Source organism: Balaenoptera musculus, chromosome 14 (assembly GCF_009873245.2).
Source record: "Balaenoptera musculus isolate JJ_BM4_2016_0621 chromosome 14, mBalMus1.pri.v3, whole genome shotgun sequence".
In the NCBI taxonomy this organism is placed as follows: domain Eukaryota; kingdom Metazoa; phylum Chordata; class Mammalia; order Artiodactyla; family Balaenopteridae; genus Balaenoptera; species Balaenoptera musculus.
Window position 1 is genome coordinate 79,494,938 of NC_045798.1, and position 13,638 is coordinate 79,508,575.

Below are 13,638 nucleotides of genomic sequence, written 5' to 3' on the forward strand. Positions count from 1 at the left end.
ATTACGTAGGTCTTACAATCCCTTTTCAATTTAATATTTAAAATTAAAAAATGATTCAAATTATGCCTAAGAAGTTAAAAAAAAAAGACAATAAAATTACTATCAAACCAAAAAAAAAAAAATCATTCTAGACACAGCCCTGTGATGATCTATTACTTTTCTTTTTCTTTCTCCCCATGTTAAAATAATAATTCACTATTCTAAGCATCTCTCTGGGGCCAGGGTATCAGGCAGGCCAGCAGTGTAGCCAGGCTAATATTAGGATCAGCTGATCTATTTGCTTATAGAGTATGCTTGAACCTGTAAATGTCCATCCACTGGCCACCACTAATCTTTCTGTGATTTCTCCAGAAATTTAAATGCATGAAAATTTATACTGAATTTATAATAACGGTAAAGTGATACTCAGTGTGAGATATATAAAAGAATAATGAAGGCTGTTTTACTCAAAGGCCTTTTGACGTTGCCCCATTACTGGAAAAATAGAAAGTAAATTACCTTTAGCATATACTGTATTTCAAATACTATTAAAGTGTCTTTTAAATTCCACTTATTTAGGTACCTTTGGAATAGTTTTCAGCCAGTATGTAATTTAGGTGTGGATGATCTTACAAAATAAAAAAATAAAAAATAAAAATTGTGGGGCTGGAATAGAGACCAGTTGATTTATATCTTTTATTTCCTGTTGTTTATAGTATTGAAGGGGGAAGTTTATTTAAAATAATAATCGAACTTGTATTTTAACACGTATTTCAACTCAAGTCTTTTACTTGAAAATTTTACCCAGTTTGATTTGTTTTACTTGATTGATTGATTGTGATTTGTTTTACTTTAAATAAAAGTCATTGCGTTCATTCCAGCTTTCGATCCACACATCTGCTATGCAGGGGAGTGGAATTGCAAAGATGTGTATTACATGTGCCCAATTTAGTGACCCTAAATTTCTGTTCCAGTCAGATTGGAGAGGGAACATTATTTTGGGACCATGGCTCAAGCTGCTAAAGAAATACGAACTGAAAATAAGCCAGAGGAATCGATGCTTGTGGACAGGAGAAGTTCTGAACTGCAGCGGCAGCATCTCACTATAATTATCTTCTGTGTAAATATTTCTTTGACCAAGCAGGCTTATTCACACTTTCTCAATACCGTCCACTCCTTCAGAGTGCTTCCTGCTGCTCTTGTTTAATGACAAAAACAACAACGATGATGACAGCAGTAACAACAAGATTTGGGAGGTTTTAGAAAAAAGAGAAGGCACGTTGTCCTCCCCAAAGTAGTAATGTTTAGAAAAACAGGAGGTTTTGAGGTGTGTTGAAGCAATTCAGTTCAATACCATCATTCTCCTGGGCATTTTGGGCATTCTTCATGGGCTTGCTAAGGTTTTCCTTTCCTGTGTAGAACCCAGCAGTGCAAATTGGATTACTGTGAGCTTTTTGTTCTAGAGGCTGAATAATGCACTGTAGTTTTGGTTCCAGTGGTACCACTCTGATATCAAATAGCATGATTATTCTGTGCATGTGTAAGTTATTTTAGTTATTTGATTCCAACAGGTTCAGAACTTTTTAGAAAATGATTTCTCAATGTCTTCAGGATTTACTTGACACTAATTGAGGTCACTTGGTTAATATCAAAATTTGAGCTAAGAACAGTAAATGTCTACGTAAAATGTATCCTATGGATTTATAGTGACAGCTTATCAAAGTGTTTAATTCTAACCAAATAGTTATAATAGCCACTGAATAGTATGGTATATACAACACAAGTTTTCAGTATTTATTATTCAGGCCTTTTTTTTTTCATTGAGAACTAACTAAGATTTGAAACACACTCATAAGTCCCTGGGATCTCTTATTTGTTGCCAGAAGAGCATAGATAAGCATGAGAATACAAGTGTGTGTGTGTGCGTGTGTATGTATAGTAAATTATTTAACAAACACTTCAGAAAAAAATTATACACAACAAAATTTACTGAAGTATAGTTTTCATTATTTTGTTTGTTTCAACGTGTTTTCTTTTCCAGTGAAGTAGGAAATCAGTACTTACCCATATCACGAGAATAAATATTGCTGTAACGATGGTGCTGTAAAGATGTTCTCTATTTCCTTATAGAGGAAATAGAGAACATCAAAGTCATTGATTCTAACATTTTAAAATAGTCAAAATCTAATTGTTAAAAAGATTTTAAAATATACGTCATTCACTGTTTGGTCCTACCAAGCATCCATAGAGCACAGTCTCCTAAGTCTATCAAATAAAAAAAGTAAAACTTCAGAATTTACAAAATGGTCGTGTGTGTGTGTGTATGTACAACACACACATACATATTCAAATTTTCCACCCAATCTGAAAGGAAATAGAATTGGTAAGGGAAATCATAATCTGGAAAAGAGAATAGACTTATAATAAGATGGGCATTGGTGACTTATTTAAGGCATTTAGAAAGGGAGATCTACATAGGAATATATCTAAAAGAGATGTTAGACTAAAAATGCCATATTTTCAAGGATTTATTAGAAACCAACTTGAACCTTAAAAGAATACAGAAAGGGATTTTTCCCACCCCCATCAGCTAGGACATAAATGATAAAATAGCATGTGCTTAAATATTTAAACTAAACAAATGTGTGTAGCTAATATTTTTAAGATGATATTCCAAATGGAATTAAAAAGAACAGATCACACTAAATGCTTTCCATATGGAATAAGTGAATGCATAGTAAAAGGAAGAAGCAATATGACATTCTATCATATGAAATGTAGAAAAACAACCAATGTTGTGATTTTTCAAGTTGCCATGCTTTTTCCCCTTTGGGAGGGTTTGGTTTAAACGTTCATTTCATGCTTTTGTTTTTAAATCAATTAGTGAAAACAAATGAAAAATAAAACTACTACAGGAAGAGACAGAGTAGCCACTTAATATCCAGTTAAATGTATCAACTGAATATTCTTTATTCAGTTAATGAAGTTTCAGTTTCTGTCTGGCTTTACTTTGCTACAGCAGTGAGGTTGCCTCAGTGATTTGAGTGTCACGATGTTAGTATTTGTCATGCTGCCTTCTAGACAGTGATTGAGACTTATAGAGATTGCTCTTGATAAAAATTTATTACCCAACCCTGATGGATGAGATGCCTAAAATTTGAGTCCCATCCACTTCTGAATATATATCCCTGCCTAACTTGCATCATCAGTCTTATTTTTTGCCAACATATTTTCATGTCCCTTAAATATTTCTGAAGGATGAATTTATCATTTATCATCTTTTGGAGTTTGTCTTAGGCAAAAAAAAATATGATATCAATTTTTAATGTACCTTAGAATAAGAAAAATTAAAAATGAAAAACAAATCTAGTGTAGAATCTTTAGCGTTTTGTGAGTTCTTACGTTTTGTGGCATTTGGGAGTTTTTAATTCATTGGTTTTGGGATTGGCACGTAGGGACATCAGTGGTACAAGTGACAGCAACGGATGCTGATGATCCTACATATGGCAACAGCGCCCGAGTGGTCTACAGTATCCTGCAAGGACAGCCGTACTTCTCAGTGGAGCCAAAGACAGGTAAAAATTGACATGCAACTCTCTTTGTAAAGTCATCATTTATATCTTGGCATAGAATTAATAATAGTTATTTTTATTCAATATAGTTGGAATTGATAACAGACACTATTTTTACTGTGGTTCTCTCAATATGTGTACCATGGCAATAAACAGCATATTATTTATAGAGACATTAGCACATTTTAAGAATATTTTATTATATTTATCAGTATTCCTACCAAAATTAAACAAAATATTAGATATTGAAAAGTATTTCAGCTGTTATCTCTTGACTATATAAGAAGATGTTGATTATTCATCTCTAAATTTTTTTTGCTTTGTTTTCTTTAATTAATTCACATAGGAATTACACACAGTAAAATTTAAATCTTAAGCAAAATCTCCTTGCCATGCAGTAGAATATGTGCTAGGTTCAGCTTGTCCTTCCTGGGGCTGGTTTTTCTCAGGGAAATTAGTTGAAACATAACAATTAGGATGATGATCTGCTAAATCAAAAACTAAATTAAATGACTTAATCTCAGAAAAAAAAAAATTATGAATTGCAAAGCTGCCTGGATAGAATATGTGGTTGTTTGGCTAGATATTCTGTTTTGCTTTGAAGAGGAAATAGTTTATATACCGTAAGACTATAATTTGGAGCACTGTTTTCTTGGTTATAAAATAATATTTTATCTATTCTGCTCCTCTGGCTCTGGGTATAGGGAAGTGTGGGCGGGTGCGAAGATGGGTGGGTGTGAGCCATTGATTTTCTTCATCACTGTGAAAATCCAAAATTTCTCTATATTTTAATAATTTTGCCTTTATCATGGAGAATAATTCTTCCTCAAATAGCAAGTTTGTGATTTTGAAAATTTGATAGTACTTATGATCCTAAATGAATATTTTAATGCCACTTACCCTGTTTTTCATATTATAAAAAATGGCAATATCAAATCATTCTCAAATCACTGTGGGGGGGATAAACATTTTAAGTGTCTTTTGAGAATGACAGTTGTGCAAAAACAGACCAGTAAATTCGCTGTGAGCTCATCATTCATTAGAATTTTCATAGAGGCCGTGACATATTTTTTACCAATGTTGTGATAAAGTCTGGAAGCTGCCTAGAAAGTCTGATAGAGGAGAAATAGTTCTGTTTCAGCGAGTATTGAAGGAGAAGTAAATGAAAGTATCTGGTTTATGATCTGAATCCTGGGAACGTAGAAGTTGTGCTCATGGTTGATTTAATGATAGATCTGAGAACCTAAATTCAGACATCCACCCATTCCCTTCTATATCTACTCTTTGCAGCCTAGAAAGACATTGACAAGTTTCTGACAATTTGCTCACAAATTATACACCTCCTGCATTATATAACCTGTTCAAAAATAGCATGTACTAATCCCAAGGGTTAAATATTTTGCTGCTACTAATGATTGGCTTGTGATTTTAGCTTTGCTGTAAGATAATAGGTGTTTCATAGGCCCTGTGTAGGTAAGACCTCACCTATTGAACAACTGGACGATAGTCTGTGTCATGGCATCACATGATTAGTAGTTCAAACTTCATTTTAATTTTCAATCTCAAGGACTGTGAATTACAGGGGGTAAAGTTTCATTTAATTTTGTTTTGGTTAAGAGTTTTTAATGCTGTAATCATGGTAATCATTGGGACTTCTCTTTCTTACAGTCATTCGTGCAGAGGTATTCTAGGAATTGTTGTGTCCTCTCTGCTATCATAATATAGAGAATGCATCCCCCTCCCGAAAAAAAAAAAATGGAAATCTATTTTTCTGACAAAAATGGATGGAGAATTTTCAGGCCTTACAAGCATGAAAAGCTGTGTAGACAGTTTGAGGTAGTCTTCCTTAGTTGGTGTATGATTCTTATCTATGTAAGAAATAAAATTATTTCCCACATCTCCAAATCTAAGGCCTTTTGAGAAAAATGTAAAACTTTTGACAGGAAAAATGCTGAAAATATGTTAAATCAAGATTATGTAAAATAGGCCTAGGAAATCACTGTTAAATACATCTCTGAAAGTTTAACTTCTAATTTCTTTTTTAAAAAGGAGTAATATTAGTAATATTAATAATAACCATTACTATTTGTTAATCACATATCATTAACTTAGCCTGGCTAAAATCTCTGAGCATGTATTCCATCTGTAGCACACTTACAGGCCACATGACCAGAGGGTAAGTGTATTTTCTACGTTAATTTCTCAGTCCACAAAGCGAGGATGTGAGTAGCTGCAAAAAACAAGTTGACAATTCAGCAAGCAAAGAGAATGGCACTAGAAACAAGATAATGTAGCATTAAAAGGACTGCAAAGATTCTCATCACCTATCTTCATAATGTCCCCAAATTCACAGGGAGATCGAGAATTATTCTAATGTGTTTATCTAGTCTGTAACCTGCAAGCAAATAGATCCAGTTTTTCAATCTATTTCATATATGGCAGGACTGGCTACATAATTCACTCTTTGCAATGAAAATGCAGGCTTCTTGTTCTAAGATTAGTAGGATTTCAGACGTCATCAGAAGAGCAGAAACCAAACATGGGGACAGTGTGTGACTGCACAGACCACACGGCCATGAAGTTGGCCTTGAAAAATGGTTGGAGTGTCAAATATCACTTGTTATTTAGGAGTTCTTTCTTAAACATGGAGGTGTGACTATATGGTGCCTGCGTTAGAGATTACATGCATACTTGTTACATCCTAGCTTTAGGTAAGTAATACGGTTGTAACAAAGCCCTCCTCCCTAATACACCCTTCATGCACGTTCCATCCTGTGGCATGGCTCATGGTGTAGAGGACCCTCACTCCTGTCGTAGAGGACCCTCACTCCTGTCAGGGCTTCCCCAGGACATCCTCTCACAAGTCGCTTCCTCAGCGACTCTTTACTTGATGCCAGCTCTGTAATCCTTTGATGTTCCAGAAGTTTCCATCTCTACTATCGTTGGCTCTTCTCCACGTTTTTATGGTTCTATTATATGCTTCACTTAGAGGTAGAGAAACCAAACAATACAAGACTTAGACAGAAAATTTAGAAAAGAATACAAACTTATTGGAGGAGATTCACCTGTACATCTGATGTATCTTGAACCCGACAGCATGAATAGCCCAGCCCTGTGTTACCTGACTGGTGTGGTTGCCTAGACTCCTGGGACTAATCCAGAGCTTCAGAATGGACTTCAGAAATGTTCACATCCAAATTCTTAAAGAGATTCCATAATAACAGAATATGCTTTAAAAAAAAACACAAAACATTGATGGCGGGTAGGAGATTAGAAAATCATCTGAAAATTTATTCCCAGATCAAAAACTGGACAGTTTTTGCATAATACTAGTGATAAATTTATGTTTCATACACAATACTTTTTTGTGGACATGGATTATAAATAAATAGAAAGTTCTGGGTTACTGGTCAGATGTACATCTGTAGAAAAATGATTATTCAGAAAGCCTAAAATCTGAGCCAGTCTCTTTTCTAAAGAGTTACAGGATATATTCTTCTCATCATAAGTGGCTTAAAATTATTGACTATTAAAATTAAATATTATCATCTCCCATGAAAACCTCACAGAACTGTAAGGTTATGATTAGGCAAGACTGGCCTTTACCACTTCAGAGACATAGTAAAAACTGTTTGCTGTGTGTGTGTGTGTGTCTATATAATATACAGCAAAATGCAGATCAAATCCAACGTATGAGAATTCTTTTCCAAATGTAGACAGTTTATACTCAAAAGTAAAAAGCTAGCAAAAGCCATAGAACTAGAAATCTATTATGTTTGAATGTTCTTATTTAAATTCACTTCTCTCCCAGTTATTTCATTCTTGTAAAAACTATGTTTAATAATTGAGGTATTTGGAAATTACCTTTGCCCCCTGCATTTCTTTGCAAACTTTGTGATGATTTTTGCTTTGGAGAAGTGTTATATATAGGATCACTTGTAAAGAGACAATTAGACATGTGAAAAATAAGTGAGTAACTTTGACTACCACACTTCTCCCCTGATAATTCTGTTTTCTTTCAAATAACGCTGCTGAGCAAAACCATGAGAAGTTGAGGCGGCTGTGTTTTCTTTGCCGATTAGTTGAGATGTTATGGACCTCTCTCCATCATAATACATGTGCAAGGGTCCAAACTCACTCACACATATTGATTTTGGAAGGAAAATGAGAGATGCATAGAAATTAAAAATTAAAACTGAATGAGTAAGAAATTTTGCTAGAACTTCACTAATATTTGATCTATATGAAATGCACCATTAGTCAAATATTCAAGATTGTCAATGCTCAATGTATAAAAAAGTATTACAAGTAAAGATGATTAACATCAAAGAAAAAAAGGAAGGTGGGGGGGGTGGAGGGGGAGGTAGAGAGAGATAGAAAGAAAGAGAGTAAGAAAGAGAGAGAGAGAGAGAAAGAGAGAGAGATGTAAGTCCCAGAACTCTTAGACAAAGATTGTTATGCTAGGTAACAGCGTGTCTTACTGAGGTCAGTACTCAATGGCTTATATATTAGAGTTAAGGGAAGTATTGAAGAACAGACATGAAATGTTCATAGAATCATTATGGCTCTAAGAAGAATATTTATGTCTCACAATTATCAGTGAACCAAATGGGTATATGACTGTGTTTCTTTTGATTGTCATTGTGATGTTTCAGAGATTAACTATAAGCAGTGTGTAGATAACCGAAAGAGTTCAATGAAGGGGTTACTTAGAGAGACCTTGTATTGCTGTGCTTGTAGCAACAGTGTCCAGTATAGTGTATTAGAATAAGTGATTGTTAAAACAACAGCAATAACAACAAATGGCCTACTCAAAGAAGTATAATTTAAATGCTTAAAGTACCGATATATTGTTGGGGTGTGTGTGTGTATATATATGTGTACGTATTTGATAGCTACTGCTTAGAGCTAAATAACAATAAGGTTGCTTAAGATGGTGTGAGTGTTACTCAGCTTGGAATCTTGAGAACCAGTAATGTATTGTTTAAGTTATTCTTAAACTATTGAAAGATTTTCTCTTCTCTTCCCCACTCCTAGAATATTTACGGAACTGTAGAATATTGTGAAGAATAGGGCAGGCCTGATATAGTATAATGTAGGCTTGTAACTTATACTTAGGGCTGAAATATAACACACACAGACCATTTTTACATGTGTCCATTGAAGAATCAGCATTTAAACAATTTAAATTGGCAGCTTTTAAAAAAACATTTTATAAATTTGGAGGATATAAAAACATTTTTATGCTGAACATGAGGGAAAAAACATCCCAACTTGTTTACATTATGTTCTCCCAAAGAATCATCCTTTATCAAACAGCCTAGTTTTGCCCCTGAGAAGTCCATGATACCAGAGTTCCTGTTCCTCACATCTGAGTCATTGGGGATTTAAATTCTGACTTAAACTCTAAAAGTTAGAATCTGTTTAATAAAATGATTAGACATTTTTCAAACAAAGTCGATAAAAGGGTTCCAGGTAGGTAGGTAAGACGTCTTCATTGGAAATGATGGAAGTACAAGAAATGATTAAGTAGGATTCTAGACTCCTTCTGGTATCTAATTAGCAAAGATGGCCTCATATTGCTAGTTTTGAGATCTGTATAGGGCAATATTGAATACATAGGTTTTCATTTGACATAATCTCTATGTGCATATACTAAGTATATTATATTAAGTATATAATGTCATTTTATATATTTACATATAGCATAAACTAAATTCTATCCCATAAAGATACTTACTATTGCCTAATCTATTTATGTAATAATTAAATAGTTATTAATATAAAACCACTAATGTAGTGCAGCAGTGATTATTGAGTCAAGCTTTCCTACCAAGCAACATGAAGTTCTGAAATCAATTTTTCATACCTCTGAAGTTTTAAAGGCTATCCATATTAAATGCAATTTGTTCGAAAGAAACAATACAACACATCAATATTTTTAGTGTCTTGATTTCCATTAACACAATCATTCTCATCTATAGTACTTTTTCTCAGACCTTTAGATACAGCATAAAGTCATCCAGCAGCATAGTTTGGAATGGTGTTTTGTTTATTAAACATAAATAACTCTCATTCTTTTTATTTATGGAATAGTTGTTTTGCTGGAAAAGAGGTAGTAGCTGGAAGAGAGTTAGGGACCATAGCTGAAAGGTTTGTGGTGATTTCACATCACTGGGAATTAAGTTGTTGGAGAGGGTGAAAGAGAAGAAGAGAGGTTCATTGTCATATACTTGTACAGGCCACTGCCCATTCTTCTAGAGGAGTGTATTTTATTTATTATAAGCTGGTATTTCCTGAACCATACATTTCCGTAAAATCTAAAGATAATCCTCTCTCTCCGCTCTTCCACATTACAGCGTTTTCTGTGTTTGTGATATTGTATATAATTATTATATCCCTTTGGCCTTTACTATGCATTGCAATTATTAAAAGGAAAAAAACCAAACAAAAGGCAACAACTCAAGAGCTATTTTCTACCTATATCAGTGTTCTTCGCTAGTATAAATGCAGTGATTCATGATGCATTTTACTGGGATTTGAAATTTTACAGGAGTCATCAAGACCGCCCTTCCAAACATGGATAGAGAGGCTAAAGACCAGTATTTGCTTGTTATTCAGGCAAAGGATATGGTTGGTCAAAACGGAGGACTCTCTGGAACCACGTCGGTCACCGTGACCCTAACTGATGTCAACGACAACCCGCCTCGCTTTCCTCGAAGTAAGCTGTTCTGTTGCACGCTGCAAGCACGTTAGTTTTCCTTGCCAGATTATAAAAATGTCTTTAAAAAGGAGTTTTTCCAAATACTTCTCAAACAAATAATTATCTTAACTACATTCTCCCCCAGTTTTATCAGAGGCATGATTTTTAATTCGGTAATATGGAATAATAAGGGTATTGAAAATAAATAGAAGTAATTATATCTTTGTATTACTTCTATCTTAAATATAATATGCTTTTTCTTTTGTTCACACTTTGAATACTAGACAGCTATGAAGTTTGTTTATGCATTAATCTTTTTATTCAAAGACATGCTACTCTTTACATTCTGTAAGTTATGAGGTTGTTGCCAATTAGTAACATTGAAATACGCTTCGAGAATTCTCTACGCTAAAAATATAGCTTTATTTTTAAAGATAAAAAAGAGTCCTGAACTTCACTTTTCATTCCACACTTTTTTTTAACCAGTTCATGTACCTTGAACATTCCTACTGCTACCCACCACATCTTTTTTATGCAAACGCTCAGCATTTCCAAAGAAATCAATCCAAAGAACCGGAAAACCGCATGCCCTCAATTTAGTTTCTTTGACCAAAGTGGTTTTTGTTTTAAACAAGTAAGAGGAAAAAAATAATTTCCTTAGGTAGAGCTGTCCTGATTGTAAAAAAAGCATTTCATCTCACTCTCTTTTAGTTGCCTTTTTTCTGCTTTTTTGTAAATGTGTGTGGTATTTCTTTAGAATACTCAAGAAAATAAGGAAATCATACAAACTACAATGTTTTTAAATGCTTGTCTGATAGAAATAGGGAACTGAGTTCCCTTATGAACAGATCTTAAAGCTAATAATGTTAAACAAGGACACTTTCTCTGCAAATATGAGTGCCACCATGTTTTCCTTCAAATGCTGCTTCTTTAGATGTTTTATTTTTATTTTACATATTTTTAATATTTATATTGTTGTACAACAGACATTTCAATACCTCCTGGCAAAATAAATTACACTAACTTTAGCATTAAAAAAAAAAAGAAAAAAGAACCTGTCCTTAATTGTGTCCTTGATGGCTTACAATGGGGAGGAGAGGAGGATTGAAGAATAAACAAAACGAAACAATTAACGCGATTATATTTGGCTGATAATAGAATTAGCTGTTTCTCTTTAACTACAGTGATAAGAATTGACACTTAGAATTTTTGTGGTTTTAGTTGTCATGGTTTGATAAGATAGAGCACGGATTTTCTAGCTTACTAGATACTCCCCTACTTATTAAAGTGAAGGAAGCCAAAAATATGTCATTATGTTTTTCATTTTGGCTGGGATTTTTCTCTACCATTTAGTTACTATTCTAACCTTGAAATTTTTGGATTTTCCTAAGGACACTTGTAGATATGTGAAAGGGTCGCTCAAAAATAGTAAGTATGTGTTGTAATCATTTTTTAAAATCAGTAACAATTTATAAAATGTAGAAAATTGCAAAAGCAGTCATTCTTAGCCTAGAATGTGGTCCCTTCATATGGATACATTTTCCTTTCTCTGTTTCAAAGAGAATCCTTTCTTTTCTCTTCATAAGAAAGTGCAAATGCACCACTGTTAGAAGCCAAAAGGAAATGGAAAAAGGTGGAGGAAGCAGGAAAAAGTAGATGATTAGAGGAAAACGGTGAAGGGGTGTTTCCTCGTTTCAAAGGGATGGTTGGTGTACTTCATCTGCCTCCCAAACTGGCTTTTTAAAATTTTTATTTATTTATTTATTTTTTGGGGCGGGAGTGTAGGGGGAAGTTGAGGGATGGTGAAGAGTTTTTACAAAAGAAAGTTTAAAAAAGTTACTATTCCTTTTTTGCTTCTCTTTCCTCCTGTTCAAATAACATTGCCTCTGCTCTTGTACCATTGTGCCGCAAATCAGTTCTACATCCAACTCACACAAATAATTCTTATCCTCGGTAAATTTATGAGCTAAAAGAAGACTAATATTGACTTTCATCAGCTTCCTTGTCCAGTTTTCTGAAACTTTTGCAGCAAAAGATACTATTATGGAAGTTCCAACATTGAATAATCAGAACTATTTAGGCTTGGTTTTTGCCCATTTGAGGCCTAAGCTATACTATTTTAATTTCTTAATATTCAATATTTATATTAATTGCATTTTAATTCTTTATAGTCAATACTCAATGTTAAGTCTATTTATAATTATTTGAAATTTATCTTTACTATTAAAAGTAGCATATTTCTCAGCAGTAGAAAATACCGGAATGGAGCATCTCCTCATGCCTTTCCCCAGGCCATCTGTTTCTGCTGTTACTTATTGATTATTATCTAATTATTTCCATGAAATTTCTTGAGGCTGCATGAAATTTGTCATTTGCCTCTTATTGCTTTGTTATCTTCTTTATCAAAAAATAAAAACAAATTAAGCAAAGATGGTGCAGAATAGCCAAATAATTAAATTTTTATTGGTTAGTTTGGTGTAAGGTTTTGTTCATTTATTGTTTTTAATTTCACAGGGTCGTACCAGTATAACGTCCCAGAATCATTGCCGGTGGCTTCCGTTGTGGCCAGAATTAAAGCTGCCGATGCAGATATAGGAGCTAATGCTGAAATGGAATACAAAATTGTGGATGGTGATGGATTCGGGATTTTCAAGATTTCTGTTGACAAAGATACACAGGAAGGAATCATTACTATACAGAAGGTAATATTTATTTTTGTTTCCTGTGAAGGTAATATCATAGAGATTATTGAGAAACCTTGTCTGCTCTGATGGAAGAATGTGTTAGACACATTGAATGGCTTTATGGGACCACTGTTATTTTTAATTTTAGGAAAAAATGCTGTGCATTTATTTTTACGTGTCGGGATTGTAGAGAAAATTGAGTAATGTGTAACTGATACACTCTATCAGTTCTATTCTCTGAGCAAACCCACAGCTGTTATCTATAGCTCTGTAACAGAAAAGCATACTGGCAAATGTGCTGTTTTAAATGACCTGCTTGGCGAGATGAATATTCTTTTTTTTAAATTAATTTTTATTGGAGTATAGTTGCTTTACAATGTTGTGTTAGTTTCTGCTGTACAGCGAAGTGAGTCAGCTATATGTATACATATATCCCCTCTTTTTTGGATTTCCTTCCCATTTAGGTCACCACAGAGCAGAGTTGAGTTCCCTGTGCTATACAATAGGTTCTCATTAGTTATCTATTTTATACATAGTAGTGTATATATGTCAATCCCAATCTCCCAATTCATCCCCCCCCGAATATTCTTCTTTGTTGACTATTTTAGTAATGAAACCCTAAAATCATCCAAAAGCCTTTGTAAGCAACTAGACAAGCACTCCACATACATGAAAATAATATACATAAACTTGGAAATAG

The 13,638-nt window shown here is 33.8% G+C and overlaps 1 protein-coding gene across 1 annotated transcript in view; it reads left to right on the forward strand.

The window, feature by feature from the left end:
- CDH7 (cadherin 7) overlaps window positions 1-13,638 on the forward strand; it is a 123,391-nt gene that overhangs the window by 57,664 nt on the left and 52,089 nt on the right. The window contains exons 4-6 of the mRNA XM_036874126.1: window positions 3,435-3,554; window positions 10,105-10,272; window positions 12,769-12,956. Of these exons, the coding sequence (XP_036730021.1) occupies window positions 3,435-3,554; window positions 10,105-10,272; window positions 12,769-12,956 (476 nt within the window). The remainder of the gene's footprint in view (window positions 1-3,434; window positions 3,555-10,104; window positions 10,273-12,768; window positions 12,957-13,638) is intronic.